The 27,979-nt window shown below is 43.5% G+C and overlaps 1 protein-coding gene across 2 annotated transcripts in view; it reads left to right on the forward strand.

Moving 5' to 3' along the window:
* The window catches only part of SERGEF (secretion regulating guanine nucleotide exchange factor), a 255,637-nt gene that overhangs the window by 43,630 nt on the left and 184,028 nt on the right, over positions 1–27,979 (forward strand). For both annotated transcript variants that reach the window (XM_073347362.2, XM_073347361.2), the window contains exon 9: positions 23,052–23,218. In XM_073347362.2, coding sequence (XP_073203463.1) covers positions 23,052–23,218 — 167 coding nt within the window. The remainder of the gene's footprint in view (positions 1–23,051; positions 23,219–27,979) is intronic.

Consider the following 27,979-nt stretch of genomic DNA (forward strand, 5'->3'; position numbering starts at 1 on the left):
CCCCGTAGCCCTGTTGGACAGTCCTGCCTCTTTTCCTTCCCAGCCTCAGAGGTCTTTGCATCAGTTTCAGCCCACAGAGATTAACTGCCATCTCTGCAAGTCTTGGCTCATTCCTTTCCATGCTCCCCCACCCCATGCCATTGCGCTAAGCACTTTGTTCTCCAGTTCTTACTTTCTTGAAACATTATGGCTGAGACATGAAACAGTCAACAGAAGTGCACTCACAAAGGAAGCTGGTAAGAGAAGATCAGAGTGTGCACTGGCCCTGTGGAAATAGTGCTTTAATTCTTGCAGTCTGAAGATAGATGTGGATCAGAAACTTATGATAAAAACCTAGGCATCATTGTGGATATCTCAATGCAATGGTCAACACAAAATGTTAAGATGTATACAAAATGGGTTAGAAATCAATGCTGAGAATATTGTAATGGCCTTATACAAATTAGTGGTGCACGCAATATAAACGATACTAAAAAGTCACTTTTTTTTCTGGAATAGTGTGTCCACGTGGCGTATTATACCAATATTACTTGCGCATCATAAGTGTACGGCTATTGTTCTGCTGGTCAGTTTCCTTATGTAGACAAGCCCTTAGTTACATAACTGGCTTATTGTGGATTCTGGTTACACTGATCTATTTTCTTGTGTAAGAGAATCCTGCATTTTCTAATATAGTTGCACAAAAGCCAAAAACAGTCTTTTCATCCCAGTCAAACCATCTAAATCAGTCGTATGTAAGCTATTCCATCATTTATTGATCGCATTATTCTCTTGTCACTAATTATTATAGGCAAAATCTGATTTCAAAGAGACAGTTTGAAGTACTGATAAGATGTAGGAGGCCTTTGCAAAAAACTTGTCTTTATACTTCCCAGTGAGTTTTGGCCATGGTTATCAAAACTGCGTGTATAAATCAGGTTCCTAAGCCACAATTTAAGCACCCACGTTTGAAAACAGTAGGAAAAAGATCTTCTGAATTATCTGGTAACAATAATTTCTCCATTTTATAAAGGAAAAGCTAGCCCCTGGAGGAAAGAAATACTGTTTGCCAGTTCCTCTCTGCAGGACTCACTTTCCATCCAATACTACAACTAACAGAGTAAGAATGAAACGTTATTGGGACAAATTCCTTTTTGGGTAGGAGGGACTTAGCATATATTTTATACGGATCAGATGACCATGTAAGGGTTTCCTCTTGAAACTGTCATTTCCACTTCAGTGTGGTCATATCTTATAAAACAAGTAAACAAAAGAAGCAGCATGGAAACTTTGAAGAAGACACATCTCTTATTCAGCAAAAAGAAAAGGAATACTTATGGCACCTTAGAGACTAACAAATTTATGTGAGCATAAGCTTTCGTAAGCTACAGCTCACTTCATCGGATGCATTCAGTGGAAAATACAGTGGGGAGTTTTATATATACACAGAGACTGTCCAGTTTGGCCAGTGTACATGGCAGAGGGGTATTGCTATGCCATTGCTATGCCCCTCTGCCATGTACACTGGCCAAACTGGACAGTCTCTACATAAAAGAATAAATGGACACAAATCAGAAGTCAAGAATTATAACATTCAAAAACCAGTCGGAGAACACTTCAATATCGTTCGTCACTTGATTACAGACCTAAAAGTGGCAACAAAAAAAACTTCAAAAAGAGACTCCAGCGAGAGACTGCTGTATTGGAATTAATTTGCAAACTGGATACAATTAATTTAGGCTTGAATAAAGACTGGAAGTGGATGGGTCATTACACAAAGTAAAACTATTTCCCCTTGTTTATTTCCCCTCCTACTGCTCTTGTCAACTGCTGGAAATGGCCCACCTTGATTATCACTACAAAAGGTTTTTTCCTCCCCCACCCCCACTCTCCTGCTGGTAATAGCTCACCTTACCTGATCACTCTCCTTACAGTAAAAAGAAAAGGAGTACTTGTGGCACCCTAGAGACAAACGCCACAAGTACTCCTTTTCTTTTTGTGAATACAGACTAACACGGCTGCTACTCTGAAACCTCTCCTTACAGTGTGTATGGTAACACCCATTGTTTCATGTTCTCGGTGTATATAAATCTCCCCACTGTATTTTCCACTGAATGCATCCGATGAAGTGAGCTGTAGCTCACGAAAGCTTATGCTCAGATAAATTTGTTAGTCTCTAAGGTGCCACAAGTACTCCTGTTCTTTTTGCGGATACAGACTATCATGGCTGCTACTCTGAAACCTCTTATTCAGGTGCAGTTCTGTCTGCCAGCTCAGTTAAGATTTTTCTGTCTTGAGCACAGGATATTATATATACATATAGTTCTTTAGGGATATGAATCACTATGCATTTTCCTGCTAGTGTCTTCTCCCCCAAAGTGATAGTCAATTTGGCAGTTCTCATCTCAATGTTCTGCCGTGATTCTTGGTCCTGTACTCCATAAGAATTCGTTGGATACAAATATTTTGTTTCAGGCTCCTGTCCTTGTGAGCATAGGTGATTGCAAGATGAGCAACTTGTTTAAAAGAAAATGGACAACAACTCTGTGAGAAGAGAAGGGCACATTTTGTGGATGATATAAAGGTGACAACGAGGGTTGTCCGAACCCATCTATTTTGAAGAATCAGGCTGGCAAGTCACACAGGACAAAGAAAGGCACTAAATCTTTTTTGCTTGTCTCGTCTTGCTTGCCCTTTAAGCAGAAGATTAGAAACCAGCATGGTTTAGCACACATGCATGAGATAATAATTGGAATGTGTGCAGAGACCTGCTGACATGTTGGATCTCAAAATCCAGAGTAGCTGTTGAAAAGGTCCTCATCACATTGTAGCAATGTTTATCAATATCAATATTTATCAAAATCAGGTCTTCAAATGTTCTTCGAGTTTGAATGCCTGCAGTGAACTGAGCCTGGCATATAAAATGGTTTCATGAGTCTTTTTTTTTTCCCCCCAGCTCTGCACTTCAGCACAAGTCAGTGACTCCTCCTCACCTGCCAACTTCTCACAAGGCAGGAGGATACTCATGATTTCTTTCCAAGCTGTCCCATCCCATTGCAGTCTATGAAAAATGAATGTGACAGCACTGCTTCTGCCAGTCAGTGTCCTTTTGATGTGTCAGAGGAGAAAAGGCTGTGAAGAACTGGCGTGCTTTTCATTCATGCTCTGTTGTTCTTCTGTTTTGTTCCTGTCCAACTTTATTCTTCTGAAAGAGAAATGGTGTTAAGTTCCTCTCTAGCCTGATGCTTAGGGGTTTGCACTGGTGTAGTTACATTGGTACAAATGTCTCTAACGTAGACAGGGCTTCAGTTGCTGGCTCCCATGTTTTATGACCTGTGGCTATGAAATGTTGAAAATCTCTTGCAATCACTGAATTCTAGCTCTAGGTTTGAGCTAGAGAAAGACGGAAGGGTTGGGAAGAAGGTATAACTCAGGCTGGGTTGTGGGAGATATTTTGAAAACACAAACGGCAGTTAGGCTTGTGACTGTTATGGAGCTAATTGCACCCCTCTCCCCTTTCTGGTCTCTCTGACTGCACCCTCCTAGATGCTGGGCCTCTTACCCTTACCTGTCTTGGGGTGGGATCCTCATGATTCTTTTGCTATTAGACCAGGACCCTGGCACACTACTTGTGTATTCCAACCACTTATTACTGTGCAGATGCTATACTCTGTTGTTCAGTTATAGGGACCTTTAGAGTGTGATTCTGCAAGATGCTGAGGCCTTCCTCCCATCAATAGTAGTTGAGGCTGCTCAGCAATTCCAAGGATTGATTGCTTAAGGAGTTCAGCTTCCCCATGCTACTTATTTCTCGATATCCTAACTCTCCCCATTTTTCATTTAAAAAAAAAAAACTTGAGCAACCACAACCGCAGATGTAAATTTTGTGTCTTGCATGTCGGTGCGTCGGGCCTGATGTAGTAAAAGCCTCTGCAAATGGCCCCTCTTATATGTTCATTCTAACAAGCTTTAATCATAAGCTACAGAAAGAAGGCAGAACCAGAAAATGCATAACTCCCTCCTCTCATCTCCAGCCTGAGTTGAAGTCCCTCTTGTTTTTGTCTCAGCTTTCTTCCTGCTGCAAATCTTACTCTTGGGGGAATTCTGTGCCAAAAAATTAAAAATTGGGTGCACAATATTTTAAAATTCTGCATATTTTATTTGTCAAAATAACGTTATATAAGCATTCGAGTTTCAATTATTTTGGTAATTTATTTAAAAATACCTATCAGCAACTATGTCTGTAACAATACAGACAGACAGACAGACAGACACACAAGTCCCCCAGGAGTAAAGAGTTAAAGAAACCCCTACAACAACCCAGTTCCTGTTTTTCTGCCCCCCAGAACCCAGCTGGAGTGCTAGACACCCATACCCCCTCCCCCCAGAGCCTGCTGCGGGGTGCCCTCCGCCCAGACACCCGCATCCCCTACCTCTCAGAGCCCAGCTGCAGCTCCCTTCCCCCCCGGCTAGCCCAGACACCAAAAGAGGCTGAGGATGAGGTGGACTGAGTCAGGGAGGGAGTTCCAAGTAAAACAGGGGTTGTATGGAATAAAGCACAGAACTGAGAGCAGAAGAAGGACATGAAGGTATAAATATAGAATGTCAGTAAAAGAGTGTGACTCATCCTGCCATAGTAGCATAGTGCTGAATTTATTTGCAGAAGTACACAGAACAGTAAACCTCTGGTAATACTATAATGCATTTGCAAATAGAGCTTTTCCATAGCTGGTTAATGTTTTATGCATCTTTGCATTTTAGAGGCATCACTAAATAGCACTTTGATTTTTTTTCTCCCTACATGTCATTAGGATACAGTTGTTTTTAGATGAAAAGTCAAGCCCTCTGTTGAACCTTGAGTGCAGCAATTTTGTTTGCTGGGGTAGAGATGAGTTAGATTTGTTTTTAATTATGTAACTAAATTTAGGCAGCAATCTGCATTTTAAGGCATTGCTAATAAAAGTCTACAAGTGAGAGATGCATCATAGTTAGAATTTAAAATGAGCCAGCGCACAGCTGGTGAGGCAGAGTCGTGTCTCTAATCAGGAGGGAAGAGATATGAAAGGGCATTTTTTCAGTTTGAAAATGAATGCAAGGAATGATAGTTGGCTTAACATAACCCCCTGATGGTGCTGTTTCTGATGGGATGGCAGAGTGCAGAAACAACCGTATGTACTGGAGGGAAGCCCACATTTCAGTCTATCATTGACAATAGTTCTCCTCCAACTAGATTTTACAACGAATAGGTTTCATTTTAATTTCTTACAAACATAGTAATTCTGGTTTGCCCATAGCCTCATCTGATATCTAAGGTTACAATGTCTTTTACCAAAAAATCTAGCCTCACAGTATTTTCTACCTATTCTTGCCCAGTCCAGCTAAGCACTTAAGCACAAGTTCAACTTTAAGCATGTGAATATCTCCGTTGACTGAATACAGGTATTGCCCATTTTGAGTGTTCAGCCAATGTAAATGTGGAGGCAAAGAGACAAACATTTCTCTGGTTTTATTTTTTTAATAATGGGACAATCTATGGAGGCTGTTCAAAGCTTCTTAAAGGTTTGGAATGTTAGTTGCAGTCCTGACAGAGATGGCTCAGTGGACAGAGTGCCGGTGAAATTATCAGAGCTGCACAGTAATTAGCATGATACATTGAATTTATCATATGATGTTGCCAATTATCACCATCCTTTATCTGGCATGGTAATTTGACATGTTAATTCAGGGCCCTCTTCAGCACTACTAAGGTATTGCAAAGATCCCATTGAAGCATAATGCTTTAATAAAGTAAAAGGGAGTTTGCCAGAGTAAGGAGTGCTTAATTTTGTGCCCTTAACTTTTCTATCAGAATTTGTGCTAAAGGCTTCAACTTTGGGAATATTTGCTTTCCTTTTTAGGGTGATGTGCAACCCTGGAACCTAACAGTCCACCTGTTTTAGAGTATTTTCTGCCCCATATGGTGAATTCCATTGAATAACATTTATTTTCTCTAAACGAGATACAATCTTTCAACAGGAAAAGCTGGAATTTCAAGGTTATAGAGCTGTGAATACAGGGGCGCTGGAACAATTTGTATAATGGGGGTGCTGAGAGCCATTGAACCAAACTGTAAACCCTGTATATGATGGAAATGACTTCAAGCCAGGGGGTGCGGCAGCACCCCTAGTTCCAGCATCAGTGTATGAAAAGAGTGATATAATGAAAAGCCGTCTATTGCTCTGAGTTGATTTTACTGAAGAGGCATTAGTAGATACGTATGTCTAGGACTGTGTTTTGTGTGCAATTTTTTAATGGATAAATTTAAGGTATTATAAATAAAATACAAAAAAGGTACTGGAAACATACCCAACTATATAAAATATGCAGAAGAGCACCAAGAGGGATATGGATCATAGAAAGAATTAATATGAAATTTAGAGGTTAACAACAGATTCAAAATGGACCTCAAATTTTTGCATAAGAACCTCTGAATTTTCATGAGAAAGAGATGTAAAAAGAATTTTATATAACGATTCCTATCGTAACTTTGACCAAATAAAGTTCTACCATTCATTGTGACTATTCAGTGATTACAGGTAATGTTACTTTAAATTCATCCATGAGTTGTAATAAAAAACCTAGAATATTAACTATTTTCATATGTAATTTATTGGGTAGAATTTATGAAGAAATAGCTTAGCGAGTGTCTAGTTCTTGAATTTTGGGTATTATTAACTTCATTGATCCAAAGGCCAGAAAGGACCATTGTGATCATCTAGTCTGTCATTCTGTATAACATGGGTCATAGAACTTCCCCAAAACAATTTCTGGAGATGTCTTTTAGAAAAACACCTGATCTTCATGTAAAAATTGTCAATGATGAAGAATCCACTACAAGCCTTGGTAAATTGTTCCAGTGGTTGATTACCTGCACTGTCAAAAATGTATGCTTTAGTTCTGGTCTGAATTTGTCTAGCTTTGACTTCCAACTATTTGGTTGTGTTATACCTTTCTCTGCTAGACTGAAAAGCCCATTATAAAGTGTAATCAAGTCACCTCTTAACCTTCTTTTGGTTAAGCTAAATAGATAAACTCAAAGAGATCAATCACAAAAACACAGGTTTTCTAATCCTTCGGTCGTTCTTCTCTGAACACCCTCCAATTTGTCAACTTGCTTCTTGAGTGCTGGACACCAGAACTGGACACAGTATTCCAGCAGTGGTTGCACCAATGATAAATACAGAGGTAAAATAACTCTCTACTCCTACTCAAGATTACTGTTTATGTTCCATGGTCACATTAATTCTTTTGGCCATAGCATCACACTGGGAGCTCACGTTCAGCTGATTATTCACCACAACCCCCACAACTATTTCAGAGTCACTGCTTCCCAGGATTGAATCCCCCATATGTTAATATGGCCTGCTTTCTTTGTTCCCAGATGTACACGTTTACATTTAGTCATATTAAAACACATATTGTTTGCTTGTGCCCAGTTTACCAAGTGATCCAGATTGCCCTGAATCAGTGGCCTGTCCTCTTCATTATTTACCACTGCCCCAATTTTTGTGTCTCCTGCAAACTTTATCAGTGATAACTTTGTGTGTTTTTTCAGGTCATTGATAAAAATGTTAAATAGTGCAGGGCCAAGAACCAATGCCTGTCGGCCCCCGCTGAAAACACACCCAATCGATGATGATTCCCCATTTACAATTACATACTGAGACCTTTCAGTTAGCCAGTTTTTAATCCATTAATGTGTGCCTTGTTAATTTTTTTAATCAAAATGTTGTGTGGTACCAAGTCAAATGCCTTACAGAAATCTAAGTATATTATATTAGCACTAATGACTTTATCAACCCAACTTGTAATGTCATAAAAAATATCAAAATAATTTGACAGGATCTATTTTCTATAAAATCATGTTGATTTGCATTAATTCTGTTACTTCCTTTAATTCTTTCTTGCTTATGAGTCCCATATCAGCTGCTCCATTATCTTGCCTGGGATCAATGTCAGGCTGACAGTCTGTTTACCCTTTGTAAAAATCGCTTCTAGACTTATTGACAATCAACATTAATGGTCCAGTGAGCTCCTCAGCCAGCTCTTTTAAAACTTTTGGGTGCAAGTTATCTGGACCTGCTGATTTAAAATATGTCTAAGTTTAGTAGCTTCTGTTTAACATGTTCTAGAGATACTAGTGCAGGGGTTGGCAACCTTCGGCATGTGGCCCATCAGGGTAATCTGCTGGTGGGCCACGAGACATTTTGTTTACAATGACCATCCGCAGGCACAGCTCCCCGCAGCTTGCAGTGGCTGTGGTTCGCTGTTCCCAGCCAATGGAAGCTGCGGGAAGCGGCGGCCAGCATGTCCCTGCAGCCCACGCCGCTTCAAACCCGCTCACCATGTAAGACTGTCATCTGTTTTTTCCCCAAATATAGAACAGAAATACTTATTGAGCACTTCTGCCATTTCTGTATTTTTATTGATAATTCTGACATTTCTACCTAGTAATGGACCAATACCATTGTCAGGATTTTGTTTATTTCTAATCTATTTAAAAAACTCCTTATTGTCCTTAACTTTGCTGGCCATAGATTTTTTTCCTTGGGTCCCTTTGTTTCCCTTATCAGTTTTATACAGTTGTAAACTTCTGAGTTATATACATTCATTCCTTTCTTCCATTTGTTATATATTATTATTTTTATTTTTTTATAGCTGCCATCATTTCCCCTCTAAACCAGCACAGCCTTCTTCCTTTATTGTGGCTTTTTGTGTGTCTAGTAAGGTGTCCTTAAATATAGTTAAGAGTGATGTCAAGATAGGTGATGTAATCATGTGATAGGTGATGTAATGATGATGTAATTTTAAAATAGTGACAACTATAACTTCAGACAAAAATGAATCTGGAGTGATGTGGAAGAAACAAATCAACACATTTACTAAAATTCTTATCTGTTCTTTAAAAATGGGTCAGTTTCAGTGTCAAATGTGCAAGACCAAAATCTCTTCAGCCATATGGATTGTTCAGGTACAACTATGATTATTTATAGTTGTACCTGAACAGTCCATATGGCTGAATAGATTGATTAGGAAAGGGCTAAGAAAGAAAAACAACATACTTTACATTCCTGACAGCATAATAAGTAAGCATGGTGAAGTGTACAATGTCAGACAGAAATGTAGAAGTGTTGTAAGCAATATCATTAGACATGCTCAACTCCACTGACTTTGGGAGTTGGATTTCCGTTTTCCTTCATGGTGGCAGTGTATTTGAAGGAGGATATAAAGTATATTTAGAGGAGATTTCATGAAGTTGAACTGCAGGTTAAAAAGTGAGGTCCCAATTCAGCAAGCATTTAAACACATGTTTAAGTCAATCCCTGTTCAGCAAAGCACTTAGGGATTTTCTGATTATGAACTATCCACTTTCAGAATAGGAGAAAATCAACTAATTCCATGTGACTGAGATAAAGGAAGGCAGATTTCTACGGATACATAAGACACCAGGAATAATGTAACATTAATTTCAACATGGACCAGATAAAAGCACACATGAAAATGGAAAAATGGAAAATGAAAAAACAAGTTCTGTATTATTGGTTTGGATATTAGTTTCACTTAAAATATGACACACTAAAGTTACACAATTAAGCCCATTGTTTCTGAGTTGGGATTCAGTCCTGCAAGCAGATGAGCAGTCTGTACTGATCCAACACAGCGTGTGCTTAACTTTAAGCACATGTATAATTCTACTGATGTTAGTGGAACTACTCACATGTTCATAGTTAAGCATGAGCTTAAGTGCTTTCATGGATTGGGGTCAGAATGCTGAGCACCTTGCAGAATCAAGCTCTTACTAAACACTGTCAGTGTTTTGATAGAAGTGGAAAAGACTTCCAGCATGGTGTTCTGCATCCCGTCCCACAAATTTCAGGATTGTCTTCTATGTGCTGAGTCTTTTTATCTTGTCTGTTCTTGAACATCAAGTTCTGATGCCTTAGCAACCCACCTTGTTAAATGTACTCCATTGTCTAATTGACTCACTGCTAGAAGTGTTTTCTTAACTTGTAATTAAAAATTGTCCTTTTCTAATTTTAGATCAATATTCCTTGTTATGTCACCTTTAATTCTAAAGTAATTCATCCCTCAGCCTCTTATTCTATATGACTAATATAGTATGTATTTTTAGGCCATTATTAAATACCCCCTATGTTATAGGTGGCAGAATAGCAGTGCCTCTTGTTACGAGTGCCTAATACTTTCCATTATAACCCAGTGCTTATAACTTTGACAGACTTAAACCTTTCGGGATGGAATTTTCCATGCTTTGTGTCTGCCTCAGGTAGATTTTTTTTTTGTTCACATGGTAGCTACATTCTGCAGTAAAATTGTCAACCAATGTGGGGGTTGTGACTGTGGGAGACAGAATGTTCTCAGGCTCTGAAGCAGGACTATGGAATTCATTCCCATAAAAGATAAGTAGTAGGCATCCTTCAGTCTTGAGAGACCATGGGTATCTGTCCCCTGAGAGGTAAAGAATTTATTCAGTTGGTTTTATGGCAGCCGTGGCTGAAGAGGCCCATTTGAGAGAGACAATCTCTGCCGCAGCTGTCACATTTAAAGGTGATGTTTTGGCCCTTTGGGCTTTGCTTTCTGCAAGCTCTTTTCTCCTCTGCTAAGCTGGGCGGCTTCCTCTCATAACTCCAGAGACCTTTGTTAAGCTCTTCTTTCCAAAGGCTGCGGTCTTGAGTGTGATCTTCCCAGTTGTTCGCATCCATGTCCATTTCTTTGAGGTCTCGCTTGCACACATCCTTGAAATGCAATTTTAGGCGTCCTTTGGGTCTTTTTCCCAGATGCCAGTTCACCGTAGGGGATGTCCTTTGGGATGCGCCCCATCATTCATTCAGCACACATGCCCAAGCCAGTGAAGGTATCTCTGAGGAGTGTTGGTAGGCTGGGCCACTTGAGCACCTCAGTATTGGTGACTCTGTCCCTCCAGGAGATGCCAAAGATTTGATGAAGGCAACGTATATGAAAGCTGTTGATTCTCTTTTTCTGATGAGAGTATCAGGTCCTTGTCTTGCTCCTGTACAAAAGTGTGCTAATAACACATGCACGATACACACAGATCTTTGTGTGTTCTTTCAGTTTGTTGTTTTGCCATCTCCTCTTGCTCAGTCTAGACATTGTTGTGGCCGCTTTTCCAATGTGGATGTCGAATTCTATTTCAAGTGAAAGGTTGACTGCGAGAGTGGATCCCAGGTATTTGAACTCATTCACCACTTCAAGTTCATAGTTGTTGATCTTGATGGAAGGTGCTTCCTCAACATTATGTTAATCTTTTTTAGGCTTATGGTAAGCCCAGAGTCTTGGCAGGCTTTGGGAAAATGTCTATAAGGTTTTGAGGATGAGTGTCTGTGTGGGTTGTCACTGCTGCGTCATCAGCAAAAAGGAAGTGTTGGATAAAGGCCTCCTCTGAGTCTTGCAAGACTGAATAGCTTTCCATCAGATCTTGTGTGCAAGTAGATTCCCTCAGTTGAGAAACCAAAAGCTTGTTTCAGTAGCCAGGAGAAGAAGATCCCAAACAGAGTTGGGGAAAGTACACAGCCTTGCTTAACTCTGCTACGAATCTAGAAAGCTTCAGAGACTGAGCCATTGTATTGAACTGTGCCATACATATTTTCACGGAAGGATCGAATCATGCTTAAGAGCTTGGGGAGAGAGTTGTCAAAGCACAAATAGTCTGCCTCTATTGACAAGATCAAAAGCCTTTGTGACGTTGATGAAGACTATGTAGAGGGGCTTTTTTTTGTTCTCTGCATTTCTCTTGCAGTTTTCTCAGTGAGACGATCATGTCAATAGTAGGCCTTTCAGCTCTGAAGCCATACTGTGATTCAGGATAGATTCTTTCTGCAAGGGTCTGAAGTCTGTTCAGGAAAACTCGGGCAAAGGCTTTTCCCATAATACTAAGAAGGGATATGCCATGATAGTTGTTACAGTTGCTCCTGTCATCCTTGTTTTTATAGAGAGTGATGATATTGGCATCTCTCATTTCTTGTGGTATTTTGCCTTCTTCCCATCATAGGCAGAGCAACTCATGAAGATGTTGCAGAAGAATAGATTTTTTGCATTTTATGACCTCTAACAGTATGCAGTCTTTTCTGGGGGCCTTTTCATTGGGGAGGCCATCTGTGGCAAGGATAAGCTCCTCGACCGTTGGTTCATCGTTGAGGTGGTTCATAATAGGCTGGTTTTTGATGACTGTGTCTGTAACAATATTTTCAAGAGAGTAAAGCTCAGAATAGTGTTCTACCCAGCGATACATCTGCTTGGTATAGTTGTTGATTGTTTCCCCTGTTCTTGATTTCAATGGGCTGTCTTCTTTGATGTTGGACCCAAGGCTTTCTTGATCCCATTATGCTTGTTTCTGAGGTTGCCTGCATCAGCTGCTACTTGGATGCTTTTTCATAAGTGCAGCCAATAGTCATTGGTGCAGCGTCGAGCAGTTTGTTGTACCTTGGTTCTTGCCACTCTTAGTGCTTGTAAGGTTTTTTCATGTGGGTCTCTCTTGTAGTTGATTTGGGCTGTGCGTATGAAATCCAAGACTGGTGTCAACACATTGGGATATGTGCTAAGTCAGTCGTTGGTCTTATTTTCCTTCTTCTCAAAGACCGCCAGCCAGCTGCATCATAGATTGTGTTCTTCAGTTGCTCCCACTTCAGCTGGGCTCTTATGGCACAATGACTGGAGTCAAGGGCTTGCTGGAGTATGTTCTTGTACTGCTGTGACTTTTCTTAGTCCTCAATGGCACTAATGTTGGTACGAGGACATCCTTTTTCTTTAGATCTGTGTATTTTCTTTGGTTCTTTCTCTGCATACCAGAGAATGGTCTGGTCGCACTCAGCACTTTGATAACTGCGGGTAATGAGGACGGTGTTAAGGTTGGTACGCCTTGTGATGATAAGATCCAGTTTGTGCCAGTGGCCAGATCTGGGATGTTTCCAAGACGCTCTGAAGTGAGACTATGGAACTCATTCCCATGGAAGTTAAGACTGACACAGAATTAACCACTTTCAGAACTAAGATGGAGAGAATTGGGTGCCTAACTGACCTTTGTGCCTTTGAATAACTTCCTGTAAATGCAGAACTAATTTGTTTGACTTACTTTTCCCATAATAAGTTCTGCACACACACATAAATAACCCCCTATCAACTAATCAAGCTGTTTTCCCTACAGGTGGGAATGAAAAAGAGAAGGTATTGTTGTTGCTGTTGTTCCAATTTGTATTTTTAAATACTCTGTCATGCTTAGATATTATGGTGATGTGGGTCATATAAATAAGGCTTAGATTTTGTCATGGTTATATTTAGTAAAAGTCACAGACAGGTCATGGGCAATAAACAAAAATCATGGTAGCCCGTGACCTGCCCCTGACTTTTTAACTAAAATTAACTGTGACAAAGTGGTGAAGAAGGGGGGTCCAGCACTCACTGCTGCTGCAGCTCTGGGGTCCCCCCTCGCTACTCAGGGTGGCTGAGAGTGCTGGGGTCCCCCTGCTGCCCATGGTGGCTGGGAACTGCCTGTGGTGGTGGCTGGGAGCTGCGGGACCCACCCGTCGCCTGCCGTAACTGAAGCAGAAAACGTCATGGAGGTCTTTGGAAGTCACGCATTCTGTGACCTCTGTGACATAATCTTAGCCTCACATATAAGTAACCAGATGTTTAGCTAGAGCTAGCCCTACTTTCCTTGCTTTGTAAAGCACAGTGAGATCTGTGGATAAAAAGCATTTTCTAAGAACTAAATATTGTTGTTCTTCCTGTCTATGGCCAACATTGCTGTTGCTTAAGTCTGTGCTTAAGTCTCATTGATGCTAGTCGCAGCAGCAGAGTTTAAGCAGGTGTGTGTTTGTAGGATCAGGGCCTTTGCGACCAATCCTGCAGGTGATCGCATGTGGGTGAAAGGCTCTTCCCTTGCTTAGCCCCATTACAGTGAATGAGACTCTGTGTGGGGGACAGTAGTCGACTGTGTACTGTCAATTGTAGGATCAGAGCCTAAATCCAGGTCTATACTTAGTTTTTACCAGTATAATAATGGTTTGGGTTGTGATTTTTTTTTTAAGGAGATTTTTATGTTGGCAAAAGCCCAATTGTAGACGCAGTTGTAAAAAAAGTGTTTTTTCTGGTGTAGCTGATTTTGTTTGGGGGAACGGGCATAAGCTGTACCAGCAAAAGCCGGTGTCTTCACTAGGAGGGTTTGCCCATATAGAACTGGTGGAATAGCTAGACCAGCAAAACTTTTCTAGTGTAGACTAGCCCTTAGTATCAGATTGTTTATTAGGAATAACCATATGTTAAAAAATATACTTGCTAAAAATGTTTCAGGTGTGTATCAAAGCAGCAGTACTGTAGGGATTTTCTTTGTCTTACCAACTGCCTTTGCATTTTTCTCTAGAATGATCTAATTTGATCTGGACTTGCCCCGTTAAGGTTTCTTGCATCCTTTAGTCTATTTAAGAAAAGGCAAACAGGTTTCAATCATGACAAGCATGCTTACTATAAACCCACTGTGATGAGTTGTCACCCCTGGGGTGCATTAGCTGTGCCCCCTAATCCCCCAGCTGGTCTGGTCTAACTCACACTGCTTTGTTGGAGATTCCAGCCAGCCTCTCCAGGCCCTTTTATCACCCAGCGTGATAACTGGTGGTGCCACACATCCAAACTGGGCTACCTGAGTGCTTTACCTAAGCCACTCAAAGACAGGCAGGAGACAACAGCCAATTTCCCAGCTCCTCCACCATGCACCCTTGCTGGAGTATAAACCCAAAATTATACCATCTTGCACTGCACAGGGATCTGTACCGTGTTAACTCATTAATAAAGTTCACTTTCCCCTCGATGTGGGAAAGATATGCAACAGCCTTTTGTCACAGAGCTGAGATTTTCCCCAGACACTTCACTTAAAGGCACACTGGTTTAGATAAAACAAGTTTATTAATTACAAAAGATAGATTTTTAAGTGATTATAGAATCATAGAATATCAGGGTTGGAAGGGACCTCAGGAGATCATCTAGTCCAACCCCCTGCTCAAAGCAGGACCAATCCCCAATTTTTGCCCCAGATTCCTAAATGGTTCCTTCAAGGATTGAACTCACAACCCTGGGTTTAGCAGGCCAATGCTCAAACCACATAAGTGATAGCGAACAGATCAAAGAAGTTTACCTAGCAAATAAACAAAAACGCAAACTAAGCCTACCATACTAGATAGATTGGATATGAATTAGCAGCTTCTCACCCTGACTGATATAAGCAGTCCACCAAGTTTCCATACACGGACTAGAAATCCCTTTAACCTGGGACCAGCACTTCCCCCTGTTCAGTCCTTGTTCCTCAGGTGTTTCCAGGAGTTCTCTTGTGTGGGGAGTGAGGCCCTGAGATAATGTCATACCCCACCTTATATAGGGGGGAGGGATAGCTCAGTGGTTTGAGCATTGGCCTGCTAAACCCAGGGTTGTGAGTTCAATCCTTGAGGGGGCCATTTAGGGATCTGGGGCAAAAATTGGGGATTGGTCCTGCTTTGAGCAGGGGGTTGGACTAGATGACCTCCTGAGATCCCTTCCAACCCTGATAGTCTATGAAAGCTTCTCCATATGGCGGGAAGTCTTTGTTCCAAACTCAGTTCCCACTCTGTGGAAAATACATGTACCAAAATGGAGTTCAGTGTCATGTGGTCTGGTCACATGCCCTTGTATGCTCTTCTGAGTCATAGCAGCCATTACTTACAGGCTGGCTGAAATGTTTGCAGGAAGGCTAAGCTCTTCCATGGTCCATTGTCTTTGTTGATGAGCCATTAGCACTGTCTGGCTTCATCATTGTTGTACCTGATTGGCTAGTTGTGGGTGTTAACCGGAATAGGCACATTTGAAATACAGATACATAGTCAATACTCCTAACGTCGGATACAAAAATGATACATGCACACAAATAGAATAATCATATTCAGCATATCGTAACTTTTCCATAGACACCCGACAAGACATATCTTCTACAAAATGCATCATAATTATGTCATAATCGTATCATAATCATACAACTATGAAGAATATGGGGTACGGTGTCACACCCACCACCATCTAATTGAAAAAAAAAAACCTTAAGAAATAATAAAGATGATTACAGGGATTTTAGCTGACTGGCAGCTAGAGTATGTCTAGACTAGTTAAATGGATCATATTTGAAAAAATATTAGCTAACCTGTTTATGAATATGACTGTGCAACTGTTGTAGACACAGTTTAACACTTAAAAAAGCTCCTTCATAAGGGTATGTCTACACTGCAGTGGGGAGTGTGCTTCCAAGTGTGTGTAGACAGACACACTAGGTGTGCTCAAGATAGTGCACTATTTCAACCTGCCCAATGCCCTGCATGTGTAGTCGGGCAGCAAGCCCAAGAAGCCACCCATACTGCTGTAGCTACGTTGCTATTTTTAGGATGCTAGCTTGAGCAAAGCCAGTGTGCGTATATCTACCCGTGCCAGGAAGAAGACTCCCAGCTGCAGTGTAGACATACTCATAGGGCCTGAATCCAAGTCTGACTGCCTCCACCTATGGAGGTCCATTCGCTTCATCTGTAGAATGAGAAAATGAGGTTAATGATACTTAGCTTCATTTATAAAGCAGTTTGAGAGTTAAAGGTGAAAAGCTCTACGTAAGTGCTTGTGACAGGGTTGACTAGGTCTGGAGGCCCTGCCCCAGAAAAGAGCAAAGGAGAAGTCCTCCAAGCAGCCTAGAGTGGCTGCAGGGGAGCAGCCAATCAGAGGGGCTGCTGGCGTGACCAATCAAGGGTCAGAAGGCCCATATAAAAGGAACCAGCAGAGACAGAGCAGTCAGTTGCTGCAGGGAGCTTGAGGAGAGAGGATGAGGTGCCTGGCTAGCTGGAAGAGCAGCAGGACTGTGGACAGATCAGTGCAGGCAGGCTCAGTTCAGGGTACTGAGCCCAGGACCTAGCCAGACCAGGTGAAAGTACTGAGATGGGCCCTGCTGGTCTGTTAAAAAGGGCAGTTGTCTCCAGGAAAGAAGCCTTGCTGCTATGGCACCATACCAGTGCTGTGAGAAAGAACGAGGGACTGTATACCCTAGAAGGTGGGGGCGGGCAGTGTGTGTGACTTGGCCAGAGGGCTGAGTCATTGAAGACTTGTGAAAGAAGCATTGGCCGGGGGTGCCACCCCGTTGTAAGAACTGAAAGAAAAGCAGGTTCACAGAAAGGTGGTGCTTGTGAGAGGCAGGTGCTGATGCCGTTACAGTGCTATATACATTAAGAAGTCTATGCTTAGGGTATGTCTACACTACGGAATAAGGTCGAATTTATAGAAGTCAGTTTTTAGAAATCGGTTTTATATATTCGAGTGTGTGTGTCCCCAGAGAAAATGCTCTAAGTGCATTAAGTGCATTAACTCGGCGGAGTGCTTCCACAGTACCGAGGCTAGAGTCGACTTCCGGAGCATTGCACTGTGGATAGCTATCCCACAGTTCCCGCAGTCTCCGCTGCCCATTGGAATTCTGGGTTGAGATCCCAATGCCTGATGGGGCTAAAACATTGTCGCGGGTGGTTCTGGGTACATATTGTCAGGCCCCCCTTCCCTCCCTCCCTCCGTGAAAGCAAGGGCAGACAATTGTTTCGCGCCTTTTTTCCTGAGTTACCTGTGCAGACGCCATACCACGGCAAGCATGGAGCCCGCTCAGGTAACTGTCACTGTATGTCTCCTGGGTGCTGGCAGACACGGTACGGCATTGCTACACAGTAGCAGCAACCCATTGCCCTGTGGCAGCAGACGGTGCAGTACGACTGGTAGCCGTTCTCGTCGTGTCCGAGGTGCTCCTGGCCACGTCGGCTGGGAGCGCCTGGGCAGACGTGGGCACAGGGACTAAATTTGGAGTGACTTGACCAGGTCATTCTCTTTAGTCCTGCAGTCAGTCCTATTGAACCGTCTTATGGTGAGCAGGCAGGCGATACGGACTGCTAGCAGTTGTACTGTACCATCTTCTGCCGGGCAGGCAAGAGATGAAGATGGCTAGCAGTCGTACTGTACCATCTTCTGCCGAGTAGCCATGAAGATGAGATGTGGATGGCATGCAGTCCTTCTGCACCGTCTGCTGCCAGCCAAAGATGTAAAAGTTAGATGGAGTGGATCAAAACAAGAAATAGACCAGATTTGTTTTGTATTCATTTGCTTCCCCCCCCCCATCTAGGGGACTCATTCCTCTAGGTCACACTGCAGTCAGTCACAGAGAAGGTGCAGCGAGGTAAATCTAGCCATGTATCAATCAGAGGCCAGGCTAACCTCCTTGTTCCAATAAGAACAATAACTTAGGTGCACCATTTCTTATTGGAATCCTCCATGAAGTCCTGCCTGAAATACTCCTTGATGAAAAGCGCCCCCTTTGTTGATTTTAGCTCCCTGAAGCCAACCCTGTAAGCCATGTCGTCAGTCGCCCCTCCCTCTGTCAGAGCAACGGCAGACAATCGTTCCGCGCCTTTTTTCTGTGCGGACGCCATACTAAGGCAAGCAGGTAGGCCGCTCAGCTCACTTTGGCAATTAGGAGCACATTAAACACCACACGCATTATCCAGCAGTATATGCAGCACCAGAACCTGGCAAAGCGATACCGGGCGAGGAGGCAACGTCAGCGCGGTCCCGTGAGTGATCAGGACATGGACACAGATTTCTCAGAAAGCATGAGCCCTGCCAATGCATGCATCATGGTGCTAATGGGGCAGGTTCATGCTGTGGAATGCCGATTCTGGGCTCGGGAAACAAGCACAGACTGGTGGGACCGCATAGTGTTGCATGTCTGGGACGATTCCCAGTGGCTGCAAAACTTTCGCATGCGTAAGGGCACTTTCATGGAACTTTGTAACTTGCTTTTCCCTGCCCTGAGGCGCATGAATACCAAGATGAGAGCAGCCCTCACAGTTGAGAAGCGAGTGGCGATAGCCCTGTGGAAGCTTGCAATGCCAGACAGCTACCGGTCAGTTGGGAATCAATTTGGAGTGGGCAAATCTACTGTTGGGGCTGCTGTGAGGCAAGTAGCCCACGCAATCAAAGATCTGCTGATATCAAGGGTAGTGACCCTGGGAAATGTGCAGGTCATAGTGGATGGCTTTGCTGCAATGGGATTCCCTAACTGTGGTGGGGCCATAGACGGAACCCATATCCCTATCTTGGCACCGGAGCACCAAGCCGGCGAGTACATAAACCGCAAGGGGTACTTTTCAATAGTGCTGTAAGCTCTGGTGGATCACAAGGGACGTTTCACCAACATCAACATGGGATGGCTGGGAAAGGTACATGACGCTCGCATCTTCAGGAACTCTGGTCTGTTTCAAAAGCTGCAGGAAGGGACTTTATTCTCAGACCAGAAAATAACTGTTGGGGATGTTGAAATGCCTATATGTATCTTTGGGGACCCAGCCTACCCCTTAATGCCATGGCTCATGAAGCCGTACACAGGCAGCCTGGACAGTAGTCAGGAGCTGTTCAACTACAGGCTGAGCAAGTGCAGAATGGTGGTAGAATGTGCATTTGGACGTTTAAAGGCGCGCTGGCGCAGTTTACCGACTCGCTTAGACCTCAGCGAAACCAATATTCACACTGTTATTACTGCTTGCCATGTGCTCCACAATATCTGTGAGAGTAAAGGGGAGACGTTTATGGCGGGGTGGGAGGTTGAGGCAAATCGCCTGGCTGCTGGTTACGCGGAGCCAGACACCAGGGCGGTTAGAAGAGCACAGGAGGGTGCGGTACGCATCAGAGAAGCTTTAAAAACTAGTTTCATGACTGGCCAAGCTACGGTGTGAAAGTTCTGTTTGTTTCTCCTTGATGAAACCCCCCGCCCCTTGGTTCACTCTACTTCCCTGTAAGCTAACCACCCTCCCCTCCTCCCTTCAATCACCGCTTGCAGAGGCAATAAAGTCATTGTTACTTCACATTCATGCATTCTTTATTCATTCATCACACAAATAGGGGGATGACTACCAAGGTAGCCCAGGAGGGGTGGTGGAGGAGGGAAGGAAAATGCCACACAGCACTTTAAAAGTTTACAACTTTAAAATTTATTGAATGCCAGCCTTCTTTTTTTTGGGCAGTCCTCTGTGGCGGAGTGGCTGGTTTGCCGGTGGCCCCCCCACCACGTTCTTTGGCGTCTGGGTGTGGAGGCTATGGAACTTGGAGAGGAAGGCGGTTGGTTACACAGGGGCTGTAGTGGCAGTCTGTGCTCCAGCTGCCTTTGCTGCAGCTCAACCATACACTGGAGCATACTGGTTTGGTCCTCCAGCAGCCTCAGCATTGAATCCTGCCTCCTCTCATCACTCTGCCTCCACATTTGAGCTTCAGCCCTGTCTTCAGCCCGCCACTTACTCTCTTCAGCCCACCACCTCTCCTCCTGGTCATTTTGTGCTTTCCTGCACTCTGACATTATTTGCCTCCACGCATTCGTCTGTGCTCTGTCAGTGTGGGAGGACAGCATGAGCTCGGAGAACATTTCATCTCGAGTGTGCTTTTTTTTCTTTCTAAGCTTCACTAGCCTCTGGGAAGGAGAAGATCCTGTGATCATTGAAACACATGCAGCTGGTGGAGAAAAAAAAAGGGACAGCGGTATTTAAAAAGACACATTTTATAAAACAGTGGCTACACCCTTTCAGGGTAAACCTTGCTGTTAACATTACACACATAGCACATGTGCTTTCGTTACAAGGTCGGATTTTGCCTCCCCCCACCGTGTGGCTACCCCCTCAACTTTCCCCCCTCCCTGTGGCTAACAGCGGGGAACATTTCTGTTTAGCCGCAGGCAAACAGCCCAGCAGGAATGGGCTCCTCTGAGTGTCCCCTGAAGAAAAGCACTCTATTTCAACCAGGAGACCATGAATGATATCTCACTCTCCTGAGGATAACACAGAGAGATAAAGAACAGATGTTGTTTGAACGCCAGCAAACATACACTGCAATGCTTTGTTGTACAATGATTCCCGAGTACATGTTATGGCCTGGAGTGGTAAAGTGTCCTACCATGAAGGACGCAATAACACAGCCCTCCTCAGAAACCTTTTGCAAAGGCTTTGGGAGTACATCCAGGAGAGCCGCGAATGCCAGGGCAAAGTAATCCTTTCACATGCTTGCTTTTAAACCATGTATAGTATTTTAAAAGGTACACTCACCGGAGATCCCTTCTCCGCCTGCTGGGTCCAGGAGGCAGCCTTGGGTGGGTTCGGGGGGTACTGGCTCCAGGTCCAGGGTGAGAAACAGTTCCTGGCTGTCGGGAAAACCAGTTTCTCTGCTTGCTTGCTGTGAGCTATCTACAACCTCCTCCTCCTCCTCATCTTCTTCGTCCCCAAAACCTGCTTCCGTATTGCCTCCATCTCCATTGAAGGAGTCAAACAACACGGCTGGGGTAGTGGTGGCTGAACCCCCTAAAATGGTATGCAGCTCATCATAGAAGCGGCATGTTTGGGGCTCTGACCCGGAGCGGCCATTCGCCTCTCTGGTTTTCTGGTAGGCTTGCCTCAGCTCCTTCAGTTTCATGCGGCACTGCTTCGGGTCCCTGTTATGGCCTCTGTCCTTCATGCCCTGGGAGATTTTGACAAAGGTTTTGGCATTTCGAAAACTGGAACCGAGTTCTGATAGCACGGATTCCTCTCCCCATACAGCGATCAGATCCCGTACCTCCCGTTCGGTCCATGCTGGAGCTCTTTTGCGATTCTGGGACTCCATCATGGTCACCTGTGCTGATGAGCTCTGCATGGTCACCTGCAGCTTGCCACGCTGGCCAAACAGGAAATGAGATTCAAAAGTTCGCGGTTCTTTTCCCGTCTACCTGGCCAGTGCATCTGAGTTGAGAGTGCTGTCCAGAGCGGTCACAATGGAGCACTCTGGGATAGCTCCCGGAGGCCAATACCGTCGAATTGTGTCCACAGTACCCCGAATTCGAGCCGGCAAGGCCTATTTAAGCGCTAATCCACTTGTCAGGGGTGGAGTAAGGAAATCGATTTTAAGAGCCCTTTAAGTCGAAATAAAGGGCTTCATCGTGTGGACAGGTGCAGCTTTACATCGATTTAATGCTGCTAAATTCGACCTAAAGTCCTAGTGTAGACCAGGGCTTAGAGCAGGAGCTCCATAATAATGGACCCAATGTACTGTAGCATGGAAGGGAACTAAACTCTGCTGACATTATTTAAAATAAACTTTTCTTGGGGTAGGGGAGGGGGGACAAAGTTCTGTTTCCTACCAAACAAATCAATATATTTAAAATGTTTAATAATGATTGTGAACATAAAAATAACCATACTGGGTGAGATCAGTGGTCCTGCTAGCCCAGAATCTTGTCTTCCAGCAGTGGCCAATGCCAGGTGCTTCGGAGGGAATGAACAGAACAGGCAATCATTGAGTGATCCATCCCCTGTCATCCACTCTCAGCTTCAGGCAAACAGAGGCTAGGGACACCCCGAGCATCTTGTGGCACCATTCCCCCATCATCGGTTACCATGCAGAACAAACCATTATTCTGCAGCTAACGGAAGTTTGTGGCAGAAGGTATCTTCTCTGAAGAAGACATAAACCTTATATTAAATACAGGGACACAGGATGTTTCTGTGCCAAATACTGGGAAGGAAGGAAAATCTCTTGGAATTTAACGTAAGCTATTTTATGTGCGTGTCTCTTAAAACAAAACAAAAAGGTTTCTTTTGTAAAACAAATAAGTATACAAATTCTATACAGCACATCTAGAGGATGCAGATTTCCTGAGACAATTCCATGTACAATCCATGCCTCATCAGACATGGCATTTTTGTTTGAAAACTAAATGCTGAAGTTTGGGTAATTGCAATGAGTTTCTCAGCTACATTTTAATACCTTTTCTCCCATCATGCGCCAAAGAGTAAGTAGATTCCTCACTTTTTCACTGTTGTGTTCTGTGAGCTTTTAAGTATGGTGCAGTAAACAGTACATAGAGTCGACTGTTCTAGTTTTGAAATTAGCGTTCCAAATATTGTCTGGCTGCAATGGAGAAATAACCCACACTGTGTGTTTGTATTTAGATACTGGCAAGGTCTTCACGTGGGGTAGAGCAGACTATGGGCAACTTGGAAGGAGTGCAGTGGTTCATGATGGACAAAGACAGGAGGTGCAGAGATCATCTGAAGAACATGTGGAGCAGTTGTCTAATGTGCCGGTTTCAGTGCCTTGCCTCGCTGGAGCATCTGAGGTAAGGGAAAAAATGTGTCCTTTTCTCAGCTTTAGAATTGCCCCTCTTTGCACAAGTCAAGATGCTCAGAATGATCGCCTGAAAAAACGTTCTTCAAAATGAAGCAAAAACAGCCCTTCCCTCCCACTCAAGTACTCCGAATTTAATTTGATTCAATTATTTGTAATTCTTAAATAATCATTGTGTTCTGAAGCAAGTTTGTTCTTAGGTAGAAGCTGTGAGTGAGGGATTGGAGTTTTCATTAGCAAAAAGATGGCTTTAGATTTGGTATCTTCTTTAGATGTCAAATTTGAAAAGGAAGTAGTTGCTGCTGTAATACTGTGTAACAGATTAGGTATGACCCTAACCATTTTCAGTGTTGCTTTCTTCTGAAGAAATCTGAATATGCTACAGTTTAACCCGTGATCTTCCCGCACTTCACACAGTGTTGTTCATATTGGGTTTCACTCTTAAGGCAGTAGTGTTTTTAGTTTTGAAATGAGAAACAACCTTCCTTTAGTGGGCAGCTGAATCCAGAAGGAACAAATAAATTAGTATAACTGGAAAAAATGAAGTTACACAGTATGAGAAGTAGACTGTCATTTGAATGGAATTGAAGATCTCTAAGCGCATGATTCATAGTCCCTTGATATCAATGGAAAGACTCCCATTGACTTCAGTGGGCTTTAGTTCAGGCCCTAAATGATAGAGAATTTCTCAGAGGTTGGACATCCATGCCATCAACAAGGACTTTGGAAAAGAGTAGTAGACTTATTTTTGAGGAAACTGAGCAGTGAGACTTACAGGAGTCAGAGTTAAACTGTTAACAAAGGAAAGAGCGTGGAAAATTTGACACTGTTTAAGGAGTACTTGGTGCTGCAGCCACTGCAATAGAAAGATTTGGCGGAAAACTAGCCTTCTGTACTAAATCAAACAGTGCAAATCTCAAAATTCCTGGAGATCATTAGGTCCTGTAGAACAAAAGCTGGAGTTATTGTTAAACATGAAAATCTTGGTAATAGCCAATATCTTCAGTAGCATTACCATTTTAGAACGCGGAGAATTTTTCCAGGAATGATTGTCACAGTCCCCAGAGGAACTGCACCCCTTTATGATCTTCTTGGGTGACTACACTTAGGGCTCTATCCTCAAGCTATCACTTTTCTTAGGGTGGGATCCTGCTATCCACTCCCTATAGACCAGGGACTGCAGACTTGTGTGATTCATTGTGATTACCTCAGCAGGTCTGACTTTAGTTCAGTGCCCGCAGTCCTGTTTTCTCAGGGGCAATGATACGGATAACCTGTGACCGCCTGCTTTTATAAACCAAACTACTATTCAGAACAAAACCATTACCAGTGAATCATACCTCAGAAACAATAAACAGCTTATATGCAGGTCTTGGCTTACCAGACAGTCATCCGTCTTCTGCATGGAGATCCCGATAAGGTCAGAGTACTTCCGGCCCTTTTCACAGGGTCTGTCTCTCTCGGTCACAGTTTTATGTCAGTTCTTGAATTGTGTATGATTACCTTTCTCCCCAGATCGAGGCTGTTTCTTCATACAGTTTGACATTTTTTGGCAGATCGAACCAGTGTATATTATTGTCTCTGGGGAGTGAAACTTCCCCAGACTAGTTACTGGCACTAGGAATTTTCATTCTCTCCTCCCACCCCCTGCAAATGACTTTGGGTCATATAGAAAATGTTTCTATCTCCTCATTTAGCCAGGAGTGCAAGCCAGCCCACAAAAATACTACATTTATAAAGTTGATATTGATAGTCTTTGACTATCTCATGCATCCATAGCATCTGTTGAATCTCACTACAATAGTTTTTGAATATTCCAGGCTACCAAAGCATGGCATTTGTCACAATGTCCATGGGAAAATATTGTACAAATAATCTATTTAAGCACCAAATTATACCTTTGTGTAATTGCAAGTAGTGTAAAGGCTTTGGAAAATATGAGACTAGCAATTTGTTCAATAGCTCCTGGGTGCTACAATAACAATACAACATATTATTATAGAGTGCTTTTCATCTCAGGATTTCAGAGCATGTCACACACCTCCATTAAGCCTTGCAACACCCCAATGAGGTGATATCTATCATTACCCTCATTTTTATGGGTAGACTGAGGCGAGAAAGTAAAGTGACTTGTGTAAGACCACACAGCAAGTCAGTGGCAGAACCAGGAATAAAGACTGAGTCCTAGCTCAAAGTCCTTTGCTCTAGTCACTAGACCATGCACAACATTATTACTGTTAACTTTTATATGTATTATGGGTAACGTGTAGAGATCTCAGTCAGGATTGGGGTCCCATTTTGCTAGGTGTTGCACAAACTCATGGGAAGATCTAGCCTCTCCCCTGTGGGAACTTATTATTTAAGAAGACAAGTGATTCATGAAAGGTGGAGTTGTACTCCATTTTTATACACCTTGCAACAGAAAAGATGAGTAAAAATCACCTCAACTTCCTTCAACTGCCCTCATCCGTATTCATCCTTAGGACGGTTGTGGGAGAAGGGTGGTCAAAGCAAGCATCACTGCTGCAGCAGCAGGGATATGGGATGATGGGAAAAGAAGCGACAGCTGATAAGACCAGGGGCAGAGCTCTGAATGGCTTTGAACAGTTAGGTTACAATAAAACAAATGATGCCAGAACTCGGGTGGAGTCTGCAGTCTACCTATAAGATTTAAGTCTTAATTTCAAGTGCAAATTGCAGTGTGAACGCCACACCAGACAGAGGGAAGAAGGAAGTTGCAGTACATAGGGTGCTTGTCTGGGATTTAGAAAACTTGAGTTCAATTCCTACTCCTGAGGGCATTCTGCTCCAAAAAATTAAAAATTCTGCACACAATATTTTAAAAATCTGCAAGTTTTATTTGTCAATAAATAAATGCAGCGGCTCCAGCATGGCAGTGGGGAGCACAGGCCACTGGTGCACGGAGGTGGGAGATTACCTTGCAGCCTCCCCACCTTCCACCCCAGGGACATGGACTCATTGGTGAGGCTGCACCTGACCCTGACACAGCACAAGGACTGGGTTTGCCCCAGAAACACCCTGGGGCCATGCCCCTCTGCACCAGGCACATCAAGTGTGGAGCAGGAAGGCTTAACCAGGCAGGATCCAAGTGTGGAGGGGCTCAGTGTGGGGGGATCCAGGTGTGGGGTGAGAGGAGTCTGTGTGGGACAATCTGGGTGCAGACAGCTCAGTGCGGGGTCTGGATGTGGGGGGATCTGGATGCACAGAGGTTCGTTGTGGGGGTGGGGATTTCCAGGTGCAGGGGCAATGGGACTCTGCTGGGGCTTCCAGGTCAGGGCTCAGCAGGGGGGGTCTGGGTGCTGGGGGCTCCAGATGCAGAGGTTGAGGTTCAGTGGGGTGGGATTCAGGTGTGGAGGGCTAGGGGGGTTCTGGGTTTACAGGGTGAGGCTTGGCGGGGGTGTCTCAGTACGGGAGGTCCAGATGCATGAGAGTTGGGTGGATGGGGGAGCAGCTTCCTCTACAGTGACCCCTCCCCCTGCAGTTGAGGAGCAATGGGGGCAGGAAGCAGGGGAGGATGCTGAGCTTCCTGCAGCTGGGGGAGGTTTCTGGGAGTGAGTCTGACACAGCCCCAGCCACTCCTTGTAGGGGAAGGGGAAGTCCCAGTCCTTTTCTGCCTTCAGCCCAGCCATGACTAGCTGCTGATCCCGGCTCAGGGTAGGCGCCACTGGCTGGTGTGTCCACATCCCTGTGGTGATTTACCTCTCTGCCAGCTGCTTTAGTGCCTGAAACAATGTACCTGCACAGTTAGGGAATGGTGCATGACTGCTCTTGCAGCTTCCCTTTGCTTCCCTGTCACAAAGTCATTTTTCTGCGGGAAAGCAAAGAAATCTGCGGGAGACATGAATTCTGCACACGTGCAGTGGTGCAGAATTCCCCCAGGAGTAAATTTCCTCTCCACCACAGGCTTCCTGTGTGATTTATTCTCTCTGTCCCTGAGTTTCTCATCTGTAAAATGGGGATAATAACACTGCCCTACCTCTTAGGAGTGGTGTGACATTAAAGATTGCAAGGCACTGAGTACCTGAGATAGTAAAGATGTTTGGTTGCTTGTAGTTCTTTAGGGAAGTAGGTTCTAAATACCCAAATCAATGAAAGCGACAACACCTAGATGTACAGTAATTCATAAACAGCAACAAACTTCACCTCTGACCTGGGGAATTGAATGGTTGTAAACATCTGCTTTTCCTTTTGACTCCAGCTATCCTCCTGCATGTGCTTGTGTTCAGTTTATCCTTCACTAATGTTAGACTCTCAGCCTGGGAATTTGAATTCAAGATAATCAGTGCCCATCTTCATCCCCTCAGAATTGACAGATTAAGCAGCAATGGCTGACTTGACTGCCTTTCCTGCTGTTGCCACCTCAAGGAGAGGCCTGAGTTAAACATCTGTGCTTTGAGGTAGCCCCTTTTCAGTGAGACTAGGGAGGTTTAGGAGAAAACATTAAGAAGAGAGCAGAGTTAAAAGGAATACAGATGGACTGATTCAAATGCAGTATTGGAAAAGAAAGGACAGATTGAAGTTAACCTTAACTCCCAATGTTCAGTTTGGGAGACAGTTCTTAAAAATAATATAATCTTTATCCTGAGTAGAGCCAGGTGATATTGTTTTGATGAACAGAAATTTTGTTGAAAAATGCATTTTTTGAGGGGTTGGAAACAAAACTGAATTTTTCCCCCCGGAAATGTTGAAACAAACTGTTTCAACATTTCACTTAGAAAATGTTGACGTTTTG

Source organism: Lepidochelys kempii, chromosome 6 (genome assembly GCF_965140285.1).
Source record: "Lepidochelys kempii isolate rLepKem1 chromosome 6, rLepKem1.hap1, whole genome shotgun sequence".
In the NCBI taxonomy this organism is placed as follows: domain Eukaryota; kingdom Metazoa; phylum Chordata; order Testudines; family Cheloniidae; genus Lepidochelys; species Lepidochelys kempii.